We start from the raw sequence: 20,380 nt of genomic DNA on the forward strand, positions 1-20,380 counted from the left end.
CCTGGATTAGCAACTGCCACTAGCATTCTGGAACGAATAAGCAGTAAGGCAGAAGTGCCTATTCATTTGTGATGCTTAGAACTCATAGCCATTCTGTGATCTGGTAGTACATATTCTGGGACGTATTTTTATAGATATAATCAACTTTTGAAAGGCCGTCCCTCCAGGCCAATCAGCAGGCTGGCCTTAAATACAAATGGGAATATTGGAAGAGGCTGGCCATTGTGGTGCGTACCTCTAATCTAGCTCTGGAAGACATACAGGAGGAACCTTGGGCTTCACTGGCCAGTCAGTCTAGCCAACCTGGCAAAATCTGGGCCCATGAGAGACCTTGTCCCAGACAAACAAAAACACCAACATGAACAGGATCTAAGGAATGATAGCCAAGGTTGTCCTGTGGTTTGCATGCCACACGAAGAAGGAAAGAGGGAGGGAGGAAGGAGGGGCTGAGTCAACTGGTAGAGGAAAGGGCTTGGAAACTGTACTTGGGGGTCAGTGGATAATGTGAAGTAAAGTATATTTGAGTCCTTCCCATAGCTAATTCAAAATGGATGAAGAGAAGGCTGGCTCTTTATCTTCGCCTAAGGCCATAGCTCCTAGGAAGAGGGCGCCAGATCCCCTTCATCATCATGAGTGAGGGCCTGGTAGCTAGCTCACTATTTATCTGAAATAAATTGAGACCTTACCAAAGAATCTAAAGCACGGTCTCCAAGAATTACTTCCATACCAATGTCCACAGCAGTATATATTTCATGGTAGCAAAGGGTTGGAAGCCAGTCAACTGGCTGCTAACAGACGGAGGAGTAGATTGAAAAATGTCAGTATGCCTTGGATCAGGTTGCTGTAACAAAATACTACAGACTGGGTTTCTCATAACCCGTAAATTCAGGTCTCTGTGTTCTGGAGGCTCAGATTTAAGACCAAGGTGCCAGTGTCATCAGGTTCTGATGAGAACTTTCTTTCAGGTCATTGCCTGCTGACTTCTCAAACCCTTGAGGAAATGGCAGGAAGAAGGCAAGAGAACTCCCCCTGAGGTTTTCCTATAAGGATGATGGTCCTGTCCCTGGTTATTACTGACCACCGGGGTCCCCTTCTCACCCATTTATTATGAGGGTTAACATTTCAACATAGCAACACAGGCATTCAGCCTCTACAGCATGTGAAGATCCAGATTGAACACAAAGAATTCTGGTACATGCTATATTGTGGGTGAGTGGGAGCCCCGAGCCTCAAGACCATCATACTCAGTGAAGTCAGCCAGTCTCATGTGTTCCCTAGATCAGTCAGACTCATAAAGGTAAAATATCAAGGTGCCTATTGGCGGGATGGGTGTGGGTGGGATCCAGAGCTTCAGTTTTGCAGGATTAAGACTTCTGCTCTGAAGAGAGCTGGAAGTGATGCTCACACAGACCACAGTGTGGAAGGGTTCCATGGCCCTAGGCTGGACACTCACAAGTGCTGAAGAAGTGCTAAAGAGAGAATCTCTTAAGCAATGGAAGCATAATCTGCCAATAAAATGCTGGTGACCTATTAACTTATACTGGAAGTAAGAAGATAGAGTTCTAGTACAGAGAGGAGTTCTGGGATAGGGTCAGGCAGGGTTTCGTGTGTGGGGTGGGGGTGGGGGGAGATTTGCCTCAAACTCTGTGGAAGGTGGTCACATGAGCCCAAGGAGAGGTAACTAACCACGAGGCATGACTTAGAGTAGTTTGAATGAAATAATTGAGCTGTGAGCTAGCAGAAATGGAGTTAATAGCTAGCTAGTGGCCTAGCCATTTATTCATATATAAGAAGTCTCCAAGTTGTTATTTCAGGGAACTCGGGTATGGAGTAGCAGGAAACCTACAGTTACAAATGGTGCCCAATGTGGAGCATAAAATATGAATCTAAAAAGAACCAGACTTAGAGCCTGAACATTTCTGGGTGGAAGGCACAAACAAGTCCTCTCCGGAAGCAGAGCAGGTTCCTAGATAGATATGGGGAACCAAAGCCAAGTGCATTTCACAGGTGGGGCTCCTTTAACAGAAACCACCCACTTTACAGCAAAGCCAGCAGAGAGTAGTGAGCAAAAGGCCCATGAGCTGCATGGTTGGGAACTCTCACAGCTTCTCTCAAGCACAGCACGGTTACAGGAAAAGGTCAAAAAGTGTGCTAGAGAGAGTTAGATGGCCCAATTCAGGTCCACGCTGGAGACACCTACAACCAGAGTTAGGCCAAGAAGGACCAACTCAGGAGGCACAGGAGCCAGGAGCCAGGAACCAACAGACTGTGCAACGTGCTAGTTGAGCAGCAGAGAGATGCTATCTACAGACACGTGGGAAAGGCAGGGAAAGCTGAAAAGTCAACAGACTTGGTAAGATTCCTGGGAAGTCCTAAGGAGAGAGCTAGAGATTAAAAAGAAAAGTATTTTCTATATTAAGAAATGGAAAACGCAATGACACAATGCATCTGGATCTCATGGGATTTTGTTTTGCATATCAGCATACAAATAATTGTTTTTTTCAGTAACAACTACAATTTTTTATATCCTGAGAGAGATCAGATGTAGATGAGGAAAGGCCTGAAAGATGGACTGTTAGATTAGAGGCCACAGAACAGAGGTTCGATGATTCTTTAAATCAGGATAAACAGCCCTCAGAAGAATCCCATCTAGTACTTACAGTAACAGCAAAAAGGGCAGTTCTGGATAAGAAAATTCCACAGTTACTTGGGGAATTAGAATGGCAATCCATGGAGATGCGATATATTAAATTAAGGGTACAAATTATGTTTTATGTTATGTTGCAACAAAGTCATGCAATAGACTGTATGTTTCATTTTGTAGAGTTTGGAGAATTAAGCTACATGCACATGTTGATACACCATGCTACTGATACATATTCAGAATTCCAATGGGCTTCTGCCTTGAGTTCTGGAAAGGAAAGATTCTGAGATTGCACACTAATTAAAGTTGGTGGCTATCTTAGAGATGCCTTTGCAGATTAAAGCTGATGATGACATGGTAATGGACATGTGTAGCCATTAGATTACAACAATTTTCTAGACACTATGGCATAAAATGTGTTACAGATATATCTTACAGTCCTACAGGTCAAGCAGTTAAGGAGAGATATAACATGGCTTTAAGGGAAATGTTCGTAGAACGGATGTCTCAAAGCTAGTTTACATAATGCTTTACTGACTTTAAAAATTAACTCTCAACAAGGCAGCTATCACAGCTGCTGAAAACATTATATTATGGGGAAAACTGCTGGACTAAATCATCCTGTTTATGTTAAGGATGCCTAACCTCAGAATGGAAGGAAAGAAATGTGTTCCTTTGGGAAAGGGAATTTGTATTTGTTTCCACAGAGAGGGAAAAGCTATAGATTCCTTCCAAACTGATTTAAAAAAAAAAGATTTTGACAGGGTTGGGGTGGGGGGGCTCCTGAATATCCTGGCTGATATGAAAGACATTAAAGAAATCAAGAAAAACAATAAAACAGGTAACTATATGCTGCTCCCTGGACATAGGAACAGCTCTGAGACAGCCTGAGACATGAAAAGGACTCCAGCCAGAACTTCAGCCACACGTAGCCAACAAATCCTGTTGCCCTATCATGCCATCCTTTCAAATGGCATAGATAGAAAGTTATATTGCGGTTTGGCTATACCGTCCAAACTAACTTATGAAGAAAGACAGATGCCTTACCTGCTAGAACAGAGAGCAGAAATCATCTTTAACTGACTTGTGCACACTGCACATTTCATACGTACATCAATGCAGAAATGTGTTACTTGTGAAAGTTTATATATTGACAGACACCCATGAAGTCCAGGTGGCCCTGACAAGATTCACCTTTGAGGATGCTGAGATGCTGAGATATATTTATTCCAACATCCTGCTTGATCCTACTTCAGACTGTCTCAAGGCTGTTCCGTCAAGGCTGTTCTGCATCCGAGACAATTTCAAGATGACTAGCATCCAAGAGTGTACCAGTCAGGACTTCAGTAAGCCCTGGACTTTCTCGGCATGCAGAGAGTAGACGACAAATGCTAGCTTTCCTAAGACTTACCAATGTCCCAAGTTTTAGTCCCCCCGCCCCCGCAAAGGAAAACAATGGCTCCAGACAGCAGGAAGCAGTTTTGAAAACGACACTCCTATTCCCAGAACGGGATAGATGGTTTTTTGTCCTTCAGTGAGTGGCGGGTGTTGGTTGACATTAAAGGGGAGTTGGCTGCAAGTTGCTAATGGCCTTGATCAGGGAAGAAACAAAATGAGGGAGGTTCAATTTAGAGATTTCTTTCTTTTTCTCTTTCTTTTTCCTTCCTCCATCTTGCCCCCCCTTTCTTTTCTAAGTTAGGGGGAAAGTGAAAGAAAGGAATGAAAAGAAAAAGGGGGACATAGGAATAATATTTAGCTCAGTGGTAGAGCGCTTGCCTAGCAAGGGCAAGGCCCTGGGTTTGGTCCTCAGCTCCAAAAAAAAAAAAAAAAAAAAAAAAAAAAAAAAAAAAAAAAAAAAAAAGAATAATAGGAATACAAAGGGTAGATTATTGATTCTACTCTTAAACTACAGAGCTGATGATACTAGCCAAAAACTTACATTGGTATAGATCTTTGCATACTGATACAAAATTAAGGTTATGTTTGGTTACAACATACTATGTATCAACTCTTTTTGTGGTTTTGTACCTACATAAGTCTTAAAAACGCAATGGTAAGTTCTGGCCCTTTTGAAAGCTGCTATTACAAACTGTTTAGGAAAATTAAGCAAAGCAAGTTAATAGTTAATCAGTCAAACTTATAGTCATGTTAAATACTAGTCTAGTTTATTACAGAAATATGTTTCCAAGGTTGAAAAAATTATAAATAGCCAGAAACAAACAATTCAGGTATGCTATAGGTAGATTGTCTTCAAAAATCCTCAAAGATCTTCAGATTTGGCATTTAAGGATGTTCTATTAACAAAAGGGCTCTCACGACAATGAGACGGGTCAGCTCCTGGCAGTACCTCAACTCTACTTCAAAGGAGATGATGAGCCTTGAAGAACCTCCAAATGGAGCCTGCTTCAGATGCAGCAAGCCAGCCACAGGGCAGAAACTTTCTTTGCTCTAACTGTGACAGTATGCTGTCCAAACTGGACAAATGGGACACAGGGAAGTCCATTGCTGAGCTTTTCCAAGACAGGGTAAGCAGTCGTTCATATTTCTTGCTTCACAAAATTCTGTCAGGTATTGTGGGTCAGGAGGCTCAAGATGAGTCTCCAAAAACAGAGAGAAATTGGAGACTGTTCAGGAAGCAAGGTCTCTCTGTCCTTTCTATACATTTGGAAGCTGCTTTGCACTTCCTGCATCCTCAGGTAAATTTCTTCCTTCTTAGGTCTCTGGTGGAGTTGAATACTAGATCGTAAAAGTCTCACATTTAAGCTTAATTTGTTTAGGATTTAAGAAAACGTTCTTAAGTCTACGAAGATGTTTTAGGTTAGTGATGCAAGTTATGATAAAAATCGAGTTAGGCACAGAACTCTGAGCTCACCAAGATAGGATAGAATACTTTCTCCAAGGTTGCCAAATGTATGGACTGGACCTTGTGAATGTAATCGAACTTGATAGTTTTCATAATTGTCATTATTGTTTTTAGTTTATTATTGTAAGAGAAAGGGCCTTTTAATGGACTAAAAGGGGGAAATGTTGAAAGAATATCTTGCATAATGTATCACCTGTCAATAGAAGGTTGTTGGCCTGTTAACTTAGGCAGGAAATGGCGAGGGGGATAGAAATTCCTGTACAGAGAAAGGATTTCTGGGATAGATTCAGGCAGGGGGTGGGCTGGGTGGGGGGATTCACCCCAAACTCTGAAAAAGATGGTTTCATGAACCTGAGGAAGTGAAACTAACCACGGGGCATGACTTAAATGAAATAATTGAGTTATGAGCTAGCAGAAAGGAGTGAAAGCTATTGGTCTGGGCACTTATTTATGTATAAGAAGTCCCAGAGTCGTTATTTCAGGGGACTTGGTTGTAGATGGAAATGCCAGCGGTTGCAGATTTTATGTTCTGTATATTTTACTGCAATGAAAACGAATTCCTAAAATAAGTTCAAGGAGTAATTTTTTTTAACGAGTAATGTTTTTAAAGGAACTTGAAATTTTCTGCTGCAGAGGCTGGCGTGTGTACTCTGCCTCCCTTTTGGTGACATTTACTGAAAACTGTGGCAATATTTGAATGTTGGAGCAAAGTGACCTGTATCCTTCTAGTGACTCTTCAGTCTTACTCACCAGTCTAAAGTGAAGGAAACCTAGGAATCAAAAACTCAACAGTGTGAATGGAAGCTTAAGTGCTTAAAAAGTGGACAGAGGAGGTCATTTCTAGGCACAAATGTCTCCTAAAACACCTAAAATGTCTACTATGCTCTTGGAGGTTGGGAAGGGCTGGCTTGTCATCTTGGAAAGAAAAGGCTCGAGAAACTACCATGTCTGTTCCCAGTGCCACCAAACTGAGGACAGAGTGCCTTTTGTCTTTTTTAATACCAAAGTGGTTTAGTAAGGATTTTCTTTTCTGTGGGAAACAGATCCTTGTTTTTGTTGGTGGAGGTGAACCGAGTCTAGCCTTGTGACAGACTAGCCTTGTGACAGACACGTGACTGGCAATGTCTGTCTGTCTGCATTTTATCTGTAGGCTCATACCCTACAAAGGAGTGTAACCTCAGAGGCTCAGAGAAGTTTTGCAGCCCCAGGGGTCCTCTAGAGAAAGGGCCCTTTGTTCTCTTCTGCAGAGCCTCCTGGCCTCATGTCCTCCCTCCCCAGAGAAGGGTTGTGTAGGAGCATAAGGAACAGACCAATCAGAGGGTCACATCTAGCCCCATTCATCTCATCACACAAGGGGTCACCTGGGAAGCTGGCTGGATATGAGGCTGCTCATAGTGTCTCTCCTTCTAGTCCAGGCTTCCTTTTTCTGTCCATGAGGCAAAGTGACATCAATGTCAGCAAAGACCATTGCTGACGGGGTTTGGACCTAGCCTGCCTGGTATTTCCTGTCCTGTCAGGCAGCATGAACTGGACTCCTCCTGGGACTTCAGAGGCTCGTCTATTGCAAATGGAGCCTGTGTTCTGTGCCCTCATTCTCAGCATCCTGGGTGGCTGAGGAGAACTTTGGGGCCATATTTAAGGACAATAGGCTTAGAGGACTGTTATTTATCTCTTTGCATAGTGAAAACTGTCACAGTCTCCACTAGGCATTTTAGATAGCCCACCCAAGAACCACCTCAGAGAATGAAGTGTGGAAAGTTGAATTTTTTTTCTAGTTTGTTCCTCAGGTGCTATAATAAAAGCATCTTGGGAAGGGAAGGTTTTTATTCCATTCTTACAGGTTACAATTAGAACAGCGGTTCTCAGCCTGTGGGTCACAAACTCCGCAGGGGCACCATATCAGTTATCCTGCCTTTCAGATATTTACATTAGAGTTCATAACGATAGCAAAATTACAGTTATGAAACATCAATGAAGTAATTTTATGGTTGGGGGGTGGGGTGGCCACAACACAAGAAACTATGTTAACCAGTCACGGTGGTAAAACCTTAAGAACCACTGCATTATAGAGAAGTTGGGGCAGGGCCTCAAGGAAGAGCAGAGGTAGGAACGATAGAGGAAGGTGTGTACTGGCTTGTTCCCTGGCTCGCTCAGCTGTCCTTAACAACCCAGGCGTACCTGACTAGGGATGGTACCACTCACCCTCCATCATTGATGTAATGACAGGGCTTGCCCACATCATTTATAAAACGTCCCACAGATATCTACAGGCCATTACAACAGAAGCAGTTCTCCAGCCGAGGTTCCCACTTCCTAGATATGTCAAGGTGATGGCCAAAATTAGCCATCACAGGCTTCCTAAAGCAGGGGTAGAACTTATATAATTACTCCCACTCAAAGGAGAGGAGTTACATACGTGTCCAGTTACCCATGGGACCTCAATGTCCATCAGTAAAGATGAGTGTCGAAATAATTATTAATCAATTCCAGTGGCTGGTTAACTACCTGCCCCAATGGTGTATGTTTGTGAATGAAACACACACACACACACACACACACACACACACACACACACACACACGCACACAGCCTTTATATTTTAACATGCCTTAAACAGCACAATAGCTGGGCCACTGCTTAACCTCCATGTGGTTAATCCTAAGTTATTACTTACTAATTCCATGTTCAATACTAACTACTCTGGACCCAGTTGGGCATCCCTCTGGGCTACACTCTCCCAGCTCCTTCACATGGTTGCTATGCCTACCTGTCCTGCACTCTTCTCAGGAATGGCTTCTCTCCTCTCCTCCTCTGCTCCTGGTTCCAAGCCTGGGAAATCCTAAACTCCTGCGTCTGTCTGTCCTCCTCAGATATTGGTTGTTGGCATCTTTATTTACCAATCAGAACCAGCTGGGAACAGGTTCCCAGAAGCTACATGCAGTAGCTCTCATGTAAGCAGTTTTTGGGGGAACATAATTAGCATTTGTAATATAAGCAGCCACAGATGAGAATTTATAACTTTGTGTTAATTTTTTATATTTTAAAAACCGATTTAGATGAAGTTTACACGTTAAGTTCCAGTGGTGTTCAGTGTGTACACACAACTGTATAGCCACCAACTCAGCTTTAGGACAGTTTTATCACTCAAAGAAGAAATTCCACAGCCATTCATGACTCCTCATTTTTTCAAGAATACCCAACCTGGTGTGCGTGCTGAAGGCTGGGACAGGTAAGGGATAGTTGGTAAGTTGGGAGGGAGACATGGCCACACCACTCTATCCTACATATCCCCTTAGCCACCTACCATTAAAGGAGTGGGTTCTATCCCCATTAACTCATCCATCCATCCTTCAACATTTCAATAAGTACTATGGAATACTTGTGTGTCCAGGGCTCAGGATAGAAGGTACCACTTGATATTTGGTGGGGATAAGGAAGGGGACAAGAGATACTCTTACAGAAATGCTGGAGTTACAATAGAGGAGACACATGGGCTTAAAAGAAGTGTTGGCTGAGAGAGTGAAGAGCTAGATTAGCAGGGAATTTGGGTGATGGGGGCTCTGACCAGGGTGGGGAAGGAAGAGCAGGCATTGTGACCACAGTATTTCTAGTCATTGGATGGATGTTCTAGAAGGAACTCAGTTGTGATACAGCCATGGACAAATGCTCCCCCAACACAGGTCACTCCTGGAGGTTCTAAGGCACCCATCCCACTACTGCCTACCACAGGACCAGACTGAGTATCAAGGGAAAATGTCTGAGTCTACCAGTCACTGCCAACTGAGGACGTCTTGCCTGCCTCAGCCTCACAGCAGGGAGGAAGGGGTGTGGTAGATACCCCAATTCAGTCATCCTTGGTACTGAGGTCAGTTCTGTTAAGAATTCCTCACACAATCATTTAGTGTCTTCAAGACGTGAAAGTTCAGCAAGGCACTTCGGTAGACACTCATGTGATTCTCAAGGACCAAGACTTGGAGAGTGTATGTGGACCACAAAGATTACACAGCCAGTAGCACGCTAAGCTGGGGTTCAAATCCAGACCTAATTGACCCCAAATTGCTTAGAGAACACTTGCAGAGTGTGCCTTGAGTCCAGAGCTGGAAAGTGAACATGAGTCTGTTAGTCAGTGGATTCTGCAAAGCAGACTCATTCCGGGGCATGGACTATGGGGTTGGTGTAGACTGTCTTTCCTAGAAATCTGTCTTTTGTACTCTACATATCCAGGATGGCTGTTCCCAAAGTTTTCCCCTCTCATAGCTCCCAGAGCAAGAAGGTATGTGGATTTCCTCACTTCTGCAAGGTTAGCAGTAGCTCCATGTTCAGGACTGGGGTTTGGAGCTCAGACTTTGAGTGACTTCTTAGGTTCTGAGGGCAAATGCTTTCTGCATCCTGAGTGCCGATCTCTGCTCCAGAGTTTTTAGCCAGCCGTCACCTGCTGATGCCAGACATTCCTCATGAAAGCAGGACCCAGATAAAAATGTTGCAGTCGAGCCCCAACTTACATGGCAGTTGGTAGCAGCTAGGGACCTGCATGTCCTTCAATATGAGTCTTTCTGCCAATGACCCAGTGCCACACCCAATCATGTGTGGCACAGCCAGAATAAATTGTGTAACCAACCAGCCACAGCCGAGTTCAGCAGCATCTGTTTGTATTAAGAAACACTCTTAGGAAGGAACGCCCATTCAGAGCCTGCCTCACATGTGGCCCATACGTATACAGCCACCAAACTAGACAAGATGGATGAAGCAAAGAAGTGCAGGCTGACAGGAACCAGATGTAGATCTCTCCTGAGAGACACAGCCAGAATACAGCAAATACATAGGCATTCGCCAGCAGCAAACCACAGAACTGAGAACGGGACCCCCGTTGAAGGAATCAGAGAAAGGACTGAAAGAGCTTGAAGGGGCTCGGGACCCCATATGAACAACAATGTCAACCAACCAGAGCTTCCAGGGACTAAGCCACTACCTAAAGACTATACATGGACTGACCCTGGACTCTGACCTCATAGGTAGCAATGAATATCCTAGTAAGGGAACCAGTGGAAGGGGAAGCCCTTGGTCCTGCCAAGACTGAATCCCCAGTGAACGGGATTGTTGGGGGTAGCGTGGTAATGGGAGGAGGGGGAAGGGGAGCACCCATATAGAAGGGGAGAGGGAGGAGTTAGGAGGATGTTGGCCTGGAAGCCGGGAAAGATAATAACAATTGAAATGTAAATAAGAAACACCCAATTTAATAAAGATGGAGAAAAAAAAACACTCTTAGAAACCTATCTTTTTTCCCCTTTCTTGATTAAAAAAATAATAGTATTATTAATAATTTGGGTTGTAGTAAAATGGCATGTGGCAATTGTTTTTTTTCTTTATTAATATGTGTTTAAGTCTAGGAGATTCATTTCTAGAATGTGAGCCTTGGAAGAACCTGATTAAGGAAATCAGCTCCTGCAATCCCCCTGATAAACGGGTGTGGGCAAACAGCCCTTTCGTGGGGCAGGAAGGCCATGGTGGGTACTGCCATGGTGGCTGCCTGGCAGACTCCAGCAGATGGGCTAGTGATACAATTAGGAACCGTTGTGTTAAATGAGCCATTATTTAAATTATCTGCTGCTTTTCGTATCTATTAACCTGCTGGGAAAGAGACGGTGGTATCTGAGAAATCTCAGGATCATCACTAATTGGATGAATCACCCGGTTTTTCCCTTTACTGCCACATTTTACCTTATTGCAGCAATTAGCAAATGGCTCTCTGCGGGATTATTGCCCAATGCATCACTGAAGATTAGGAGGGGCGCAGGCAGGAAGACACATGCTGGTTTGCAGCAGGAGGCAAGCCTGTGGCTTCTCACATGGTGCTCATAACTGTTCTTATTTTTTCCATTCTGGTCCCCTGATTAAGGGACATCAGTTCTCATCGGAGGCTGCAATAACAAATACCTAGTCTGGGTGCTTCTTAGTGGCGTACAGCCATTTCTCGGGTGCCTGGTTCCTGGTTGTAGAAGCATCACCTTGAGACAACAGAAGGAGAGATACTCGGAGTACTTTATGGCAACACTAATCCCATTTGTGAGGCTCCCTCCTATGGGTACCAGACTCACAAGCTACTTACCTACCTGCCTGACTGTTCCTGCCCACTCACTCACTCACTCACTCACTCATTCACCTACTGCAGGCCCTGCTCCTAAATGCAAGGATACCAAGGGCTAAGTCTCAACACATGAAATGGGGCCAGAGTCCCAAACCTTTAAGCCCTAATAGAATGTAAGGTGAAGTTTGTTCGATCTCCTGCTTGCCTCCCGTGGTTCTCATGTGGGCCTTTGTCGGGGAGAGTACCCTATATTGGGGCTGGCACCTGGAAAATTGTTAATACACTGAAGTGTATTAACAATAAGGCAGGCCCTTGGGAATGGAGCCCTTACTGTGAAAGGATAGTAAAAGGGATACCTGTGACAGACAGACAGGGCTACAGTGGAATATTTCTGAAGCGTCATGGGGTTTGGTACTATCTGGAGGCCACATGAGCAAAGGGCTCCAATTGCACACGAGTTTGGAGTTCTTAGGTATTAGTCACCTTTTCTGGTTCATGCGTCTGCCAGAGGCTGTATTTGTGCAGGGAGGCCTGGTGCCTAAAGCAGTTTGGTCCATGATGGTGGGAACAAGAGGCAACTAGTCACATGACAGTTGCATGACAGCAGGAAGCTCAGGCCAGAAGTTGGGCTGTGCTATAAACTCCAAGGCCTCCACTGGTCTTAGGTCACCCAGTAAAGGACTTACCTTCCCAAGATAGTGCCATCAGCTGGGGACCAAATTTTAGACACATGAGCTTGGAGTTGCAGGGAGTTGGAGGGGGAGCACTTTACATTCAAAATGTCATACTCCTTTATCCCGAGCAATCTCTCTCCTCCTGCAGCGTACTCTAGGAATAAGCACCTTGGTATTTTCTGTGGGGGAGGGATCCTTCCTCTGAAACAAGTGGACTTGAGCTGAACTTGCTGGGAAGACGTGGTAGCCCAGAAGGCCTGGGCAGCAGTAAGAAATGGTTGGGATCGCAGGGCAGTTTTTGTTTGGGTTGATTTCCTCCCTGCTTGTGTGCTCTGCTTTCCACCAGAGGAGGGCAGAGAGCAGGGGGGGGGGGGGGGGCAGAAGAAAGGATGTGGTGATGAAAGAGCCGTGTTCATAGGAGCCTGCGGAGGCTACGATGAATTCCAGATCCTGGAAAAGGGTGGAGTAGCAACTCAGAAAGCCCCCATCACTGGGGCCATTGTGCTGAAGACAATAGTCTTGCATCGGCCTAGACCTGCACGAGAGGTCAGGGTTAACTCGGAATACCAGGCTACCTGGCAGCACAGAAAGAACAGGACTCTGGGGCAGGCTGGCATCTCACACGTTTCCTGACTGCCGTTGGGTCCATGGTTGCCAGTGAGACCCCAGAGACATCTGTGCAGTAGCCTAGCAATGGCCATAGGAGACAACCAGTCTTGTCTAGCAATCTGTGGCTTTTATTGTCTGTGACTCTTAATGATCAACAAACAGTATTTCTCTCTGCCCTGCCCCCAGTTATTGTTTTTAGGTGACTTGTTTCTTGCATAACAGCCTCTCTTCTTTCAGAGGTCTGACGTTCCCTGGCTGCCTCAGCAGACAATCCCAAGTGTCAGGGCTTTGTTACTTCCTCTCAGTCCTTCAGCACTCTACCCTTCTACCCAAGCAACTTCAAACATCATATCATAGTCTGGAATCAGGAGCACTCAGGTCTGTCGGTTACATGTCAGCTGGGAGCAGAACTGATGGGTGTCTGCTAGTCAGTCAGAGTAAGGGACTTAAGACATGTTCCTGATAGGCAGAGAGAGAGAGAGAGAGAGAGAGAGAGAGAGAGAGAGAGAGAGAGAGAGATTGATTCTATCTTCTTCCTCATACTTTTGATTGGAACAAAGGCCTAAAGGTCAGAAGGGCCTTTACTCATACCAGTAGAGTGAGTCTGTCAAAGCCAGACTGAGACATGGTTACCTCCAAATTGTGAGCCTATCAGCCTCCCTGTTTTTGTTCAGACTGTCAAACTATAAATTAGGGGAAGGGAACCCCTCAAAGACTCTTACGCCCCCATACCCAACCTTCAAGGGACAAAACAGATTCTGCATTCCCACGTCTCTCCTCTGTAGAGAGTCCATCTGTATGCCTGTATGTGTGAGTGGTTTGTGTGTGTGTGTGTGTGTGTGTGTGTGTGTGTGTGTGTGTGTGTGTATGTACTCACCCCTAATAAAAGCTTTTGTGTCTGAGATTTCCCCTACTGCTATATATTGTACTTGAAACTTCCCTGGCTTTAGTTTCTTAACTGATAGAGCAAAACCCAATCAAGACCCATAGATAGTAACCAGTAGCCTTGGTGCCAAACATGCTGTATTTCAAAGTCCCTTCAAAGCAAGGATGGGTCTGGCTGCTTCCACATGCACCACGTATATGACTTCTGTTTCTGTGGTCCTCTTTAAGCTAGAAAAGAATGGATCACAGAAGCCAGTTCTGTAGGCAGTGAGTAGACTCAGAAACAGCCACCTTGAAGATGAACAAAGTGATGGAGCGACAGGTGTCTAGAGTGAGCCTGTCATAGCAGAGCAAACGGGAAAACATTGTTCTAACCATGTGAAGATTGGGGATTGGTGATACTAACAAGCAGCCAAAGAGACAGGAAAGACACTTCCCACACTAGGAGCTTCTAGGGAGAGCTCGTCCTACATCTCACTTTGGTTGTCCGGCTCCCAGTACCATAAGAATGAGCATGCGCTATCATGCCTCCCAGTTTCTGGGAATTTGTTATTCCCAGAAGCCCATGGAATGTTAAGCCCCATAGCTCAGGAGAACTGAACCAGGCCTGTCTGTACGAAGATGCATCAATAAATTGTATGGAGCTTTGGGGCTAAGGGAAGAATTTCTCAGGTATCGGGGGTGGGGGGAGAAAAGCACTGTGTAATGAGGGACAGTAAGAGAGGCCTTGGATTTCTCATCAGGTGCTGGGTGTTGAAAGACACTGGAAAATATCCATAATGTGAGAAGTCCACAAATGTCATCCAAGTCTACCAAACCCAAGCAAGACATCATTCCAGTGTGAAGACCTCAGTGGGCATATGGGAGGAGAAGGTGGCGCCCATCCTGGGGTACAGTCTGAGCTTCCCTAAAAGGACCTCAGGACACAGCACAGAAGCTGGCCATATGTGGGCTAGGTGAACAGAGTTTGGACCTGAGGCTGGCAGGAGGTGATGAACTTACTTCCTTGTAGGATGACTCAGCCATAGTGGAAAATATAGTTCTCAAAAACAAACCCCTGAACCAATGAGATGGTTCCACTGACAAGAGTTCCTGTTGCCAAGCAAGACAGCCTGAGATTAATCCCTGGCACCCACATGATGGGAGGAGAGAAGCAACACTCACAGGGAAGTGTGTCTTAGTGTTCTATTGTTGTGAAGAGACACTGTGACCACAGCAGCTCTTATAAAGGAAAGCGGTTAATTAGGACTTGCTTATAGTTCAGAGGTTTAGTCCATTGCCATCATGGCAGAAGGCATGGTGGCATGCAGTCAGACATGGCACTCAAGAGCAGCTGAGAATTCTGTCATGATCTTCAGGCAGAGAGAAACTAGGTAGGTTTGAGCATTTGAAACCCCAAAGCTCACCTTAGTGCACATTTTCTTCATTAAGGCCACACCTCCTAACCCACATCAAGTAATACCACTTCCTAATGACTAAGCATTCAAATCTATGAGCCTATGGGGGACATTGCTATTCAAACCACCACAAAGTGTGTGAGTGTGCGTGTGTGTGTATAGTATGTGTGTGAGTGTGTGTGTGTATAGTATGTGTGTGAGTGTGTGTATGTGTGTATGTGTGTGTATAGTATGTGTGTGAGTGTGTGTGTATGTGTGTATAGTATGTGTGTGTGCGCGTGTGTGTGTGTGTGTGTGTGTGTGTGTGTGTGTGTGTGTGTGCTTGCTGCTCATCCAGATGGGCCAAACTCAGATCTTAGCACCTTTGTTAAGTAGCTTACAACAACCTGTAACTTCAGCTCCAAGGGATCCAATACACACTTCTGGCTTCTACGGACACACACATACACACACACACACACACACACACACACACACACACACCATTTTTTTTTTAATGTGGGACTAGGGAGATGGCTAAGTTGATAAAGTCCTATGTAGGCATGAGGACCTAAGTTTGGATCCATCACTCCCACATGAAAATCTGGGCACAGTAGTGCACATTTATAACTCCAGCACTTGGAAGGTAGGTAGTGGAGACAGGCATATCCCTGTAACTGATAACCGAGCCAGCCTAGCCAAATCAAAGTTCCCCCCAGCTCAGTGAGAGACCCTGTCCCAAAAACTAAAGGAGAAAACAATTGCAGAGGACACCGGCCATCAACCTCTGTCCACATGTTCTTATTTATATTTGTGTGTCCACGTACACATGTGCACACACAGATTTTGTTTGGGTTGACCACACACAGACTTCTTGTCATTGTTTCATAAATAATACACCTGTTTTCATAGAATTTACATTGTGCTAGATACTTACCATGAAGAAGCAGTGTGATATGTCACATAAGTACACAGGGTCCTGTGTTCATGGGTCAACCTGGTGGCCAGCAGGGCTAGCATGACATGAGGTGTGGTTTCCTAGAGACAAGCTTGGCATTTGCACAGATTCCAGCACATTGAAAGAATTGACAGGCTCTGACTTAACAGGCCCTAGGTGGTTCCTAGCTGTGAGCAGACTGAGGAAGAAGGTGGGAATGGCATGGGCCACTGTGGTCCCCTTGTACCACCCATGTGGCACTGTAGGGAGGGAGAGGAAGCTCCCTGAAGATTTACCCTGAACAAATGTTACAGGACTATGTTAACTTAGATGACAAAGTCCCGAGGATCTGGCAGATTACTTTCTGGCTATGTATATTTATTTCCTGGATGCTACCTTTCCTGTCACATGGTATCCCCTGTGTCCCTGTCTTAATGAGAGTTTTCTCTCACAGAGAATGTCAGCCGGGCTGTATTATGACACTACCTAATGATCCCGTCTTAACTTGATCACCTCTGACAAATTACTAAACGTGGTTCCACTTACAGAAACAGGAGTTTAGACCTGACACCTGTGGTGGGGAGAAATCCAGGTAGAGATGTTGGATAAGTAAAGCCAAAGCCTAGGGGTAGTGGTAGGTAAGCCTGGGGATCATTAGCACAGTCCAAGCAAGAGAGAACTCCACAGGTCACTGATGGCCTAAGAGAAGGCACAACAGAAACTTCTACAGAGTTGAAAGAATGCCAAACAGAGAGAGGATCACCAGGAGGAGGAAAACCTAGCAAGGGTGGAGTCAGGAGGACTAAGGGAAACTGAACCAAGTTAGAGATAGAAAGTTGTGGGCCTGACCAAAGCTGAGGGTTTGCTGGTTGTTGATTAGAGGTCTTGGGTTAAAAACTTGCCTGCCTGAGAGCATTGTCTGTAGCTTGTGTACCGGGATGTTCAAACCTTAAGAACTTTCACTGCTTATTCTGTGCTTGATTCTAACATCTGTGTTTGTTTACTAAACCGTCCATATTTGGACTGAGGTTAGATGCTAGGTGGATAGCACGCTCCACCCCCTGGGGAGCCATTGTTTACTGGAAAGATGGGTCAAACAATTAACATACAGGGCTTAGTGTCATTGGCCACCAGGGACTGCAAATTAGATAGCGTTCTACACCCACTAGAACGGCTGAAACAGATAATAGGACCACCAGCTTTCAGAGAGGGCATGGAGCAAATGGGCCCAGTGGACCATAACACATTGCCATTAAGGTACAACTCGTGCCTCTTGGCTTGAGAACTCCTCCATTTATTTTTACTTAAAAGGCGTCTACCCATTGACCCAGCAGGTTTCCTTCCCAAGAGAAATAGAAACACATCCACAAAGAGACAGAAATGTCCAGGCAGCCTTCTCTATCATAAGGGCACCACCGGTTCCCTCAAGAGAGGAAGAGAAAAGCAATGGATTGCAGCCTGGTGGTAGAGAAGAGTAGAAACTCCAGAGCATGTAAGAGTCTCAACACAGCTGGGCCAAAGTAGAAGAAAGCCACATGGTTCCAGAATGTTCAAGAACAAAGGAAACTTACCTGTTCTAATAGAAGACAGAAACTGGCATCTCCTAAGGAAGAAGGGCAAAGAGGACAAACGGGACATTTAGGGGTAATTGGGGTTTTAGGGATGCCTTGGCTTGGGCATGGAACCTGCCTGAAGTCACCATCAGACTTCTGGCAATTTGAGCTTTTGTTTGTAAGAGGCAGGGTCTCACTGTGCAGCCTGCCTTGGCAGCCTCCAGCTCAGCACCCTCCTTCTCTGCCTCTGCACTGTTGGGGTTGCAGGCATCTACCCCCACCGTCCCTTCATTATACCAAAATGAGACTTTAATGACGCTGAAAAGGAAACACCTGTTGGCTGGAGCCAACGCTCAGCGTTTAGCAGCAATGGCTGCTCTTGGCGGAGGACCCAGGTTCAGTCCCCAGCATCCACATAGCAGCCCACAAACATCTGTAATTCCAGTTCCAGGGGTTCTGATGCCCTCTTCTGAATCCCACAGGCACCAGCACATGTGTGGCGCACGTTTAATACATTCAGGCAAAATACACACGAAAAGAAAATACATTCTTAGTAAGGATGCACTTGTGAAGGGTGTCTTCAGCGACTCAGCAGGGAGATGGAGTAAAAACCAATAACACGGAGGTTCCTGGGGAAAGGACGCTGCGGTGGGCTTGGTGCTCCAAGAAATATTTGGAAAAGCAAGAAATTTCCGGTCAGGAATGACGCTGTGCAGAATTCCAGAAGTGGCTAAAGAACTGGCCATGGTATCCAGTATTACTGACTCGAAATGCCCTGTGTTTAACCAACCTGTCTGGAAGACTTTTGAGGTATCTGAGGCAAATTCAGAAGTCTGAGGCAAATCCCACTTGGTTCTCGTAGCAGTGTCTTCCAGGGCTGTATCAGGTTTCCTATATAACCTCAAATGTCATTTTCTAACATCTCTCCCTAAATCAGTATGGATATTGGTTTCTACTGATTAATAAATTGTTCTGCTTGGTACTTCTACAAATAATTTGAAGCTTTCCAATTTTTTTTCTCCTTAAAACAACAAAAGGTACGGATTCTTGTGGACACCGGAAGCAGTAACTTCGCAGTGGCAGGTGCCCCACACTCCTACATAGACACCTACTTTGACTCAGAGAGGTGAGTGGCTTACACACAGCTGCAGGGGCTAGCCTAGTGGTGAGGCCTGGATTGGCATCTTTGAGAATGTCCTGGAACAAAACAGCCAGAAGGCCATCTGTCTCATTTCAAAGGAGCTGTATTCACGTGTGCATGTTTGTGTGTCTGAACGTGTATGTGAGTGTGTGTGTATGTGAGTGTGTGTGTGTGTGTGTGTGTGTGTGTGTGTGTGTGTGTGTGCATGCACACAACACATGCACATCTTCTTCCAGGGAATTCACGTCAGGCTCTGCTAATAGCCTCAGGGAAATCACCTGATGATTTTCAAGTGTAACCCATCCCTTGTTTACACAGAAGCTACACTTCACAGTGTGGAAAGCCATTGGAGAGGAAGCCCACCCACGTGTGTCCCAACCACTGCATTTCAGGCTCTACTTAGGTGCCAGGAATGCCAGGGTCTCTTATTTGCACAGCTGGAGAGAGGGCAGGGACTGCCTGTGGCACCTCAGGTGGCTCCTCATAGCATCTCAGTACATCAGTGCTGGCCCCTCCCTCAAAGAACAAAGAGCTTCTCTATGGCATGTGTGTGGAGTGGATGGAGTTCCTGTGTGTGTGTGCCCGAGTGCCAGCAGGTTGGCATTTGGTGCTTTTGCTGTCTTGTCCTAGTCACACTGATGGTTCACCCTGGTCTTTGTCTCTATTCATTCCTCCATCTCCCTTCCATCACAGCCTCTGGACTACAGGACAGTGTTGCTCCAGATCATTCCTGTGTAACCCTGTAGCCTGGGAAGTGAAGGAACAAGGAGTCTCTCTGAATTCCAGCTTCCAGACCTTAAATGCCTTGTAATAAGATCAAAGGCCATGATACTACCCCATATGTAATTCTTACGAGTTTGGGATAGACCATGCAGGGGTTGCATATCTGATCCAAAAACCATGCAGTGCCCTCAAACGCTCAAACCTGAAACGCTTGAGCAGCCATGTGATCCTGCAAGTGTTGAGTTCCACGACCGACCTCAGGTCAGTCACAACACAAATGCCCCAAAATACCTTGTGCAGTGACCTTAAGGCCTTGTGTAAGGTATGCATGACACAGATGAAGCTTTCATCTAGGCGTGGGTCCCCTTTCCCTGGTATCTCAGTGAAAACACTCCAGAAAACCTGAATCTGAAGTACTTCTGGTCCCAAGTACTGGGAGAAATCTACACCAGCCTAAATGAGGGTCAGGAATGGGGTGGTAAGAGTAAGGTGCTCAGTGTATAATATGAGTGTGCCAATGAGAGACATGTAGAGGATGCTGGACACCCGTGTGCAGATTATGAGCTCTATGGGACTCAGACCCCACCGAGGCCATTTTGGGCAACTGGCTTAGATTGGTTACCTGGTGTTTTGGGTGAAAAACAATCCTCATGAGCTTAAAAATAATACATTATGGGTTTGGGGATTTAGCTCAGTGGTAGAGCGCTTGCCTAGCAAGCACAAGGCCCTGGGTTCGGTCCCCAGCTCCGAAAAAAAAGAAAAAGAAAAAAAATAATACATTACATGCCTTCCATTTACATATTAGGTAATGCTCCAATGTATGCTAAGTCTGCCCGGAGGTCCCCAGGCTCAGATAAACAAATAACATTCCACCCACACTCATTCCATGG

General features: G+C 45.3%; 1 protein-coding gene across 2 annotated transcripts in view; it reads left to right on the forward strand.

Moving 5' to 3' along the window:
- The window catches only part of Bace2 (beta-secretase 2), an 82,097-nt gene that overhangs the window by 28,486 nt on the left and 33,231 nt on the right, over nt 1-20,380 (forward strand). Inside the window, exons 1-2 of one of the 2 annotated variants that reach the window (XM_039088202.2) lie at nt 17,790-18,436; nt 18,664-18,752. In XM_039088202.2, the coding sequence (XP_038944130.1) occupies nt 18,329-18,436; nt 18,664-18,752 (197 nt within the window). In that variant the 5' untranslated portion in view covers nt 17,790-18,328. Of the gene's footprint in view, nt 1-17,789; nt 18,437-18,663; nt 18,753-20,380 lie in introns of those variants that run through there. The other variant, NM_001002802.2, reaches the window with a different exon arrangement.

Source organism: Rattus norvegicus, chromosome 11 (assembly GCF_036323735.1).
Source record: "Rattus norvegicus strain BN/NHsdMcwi chromosome 11, GRCr8, whole genome shotgun sequence".
Lineage (NCBI taxonomy): Eukaryota > Metazoa > Chordata > Mammalia > Rodentia > Muridae > Rattus > Rattus norvegicus.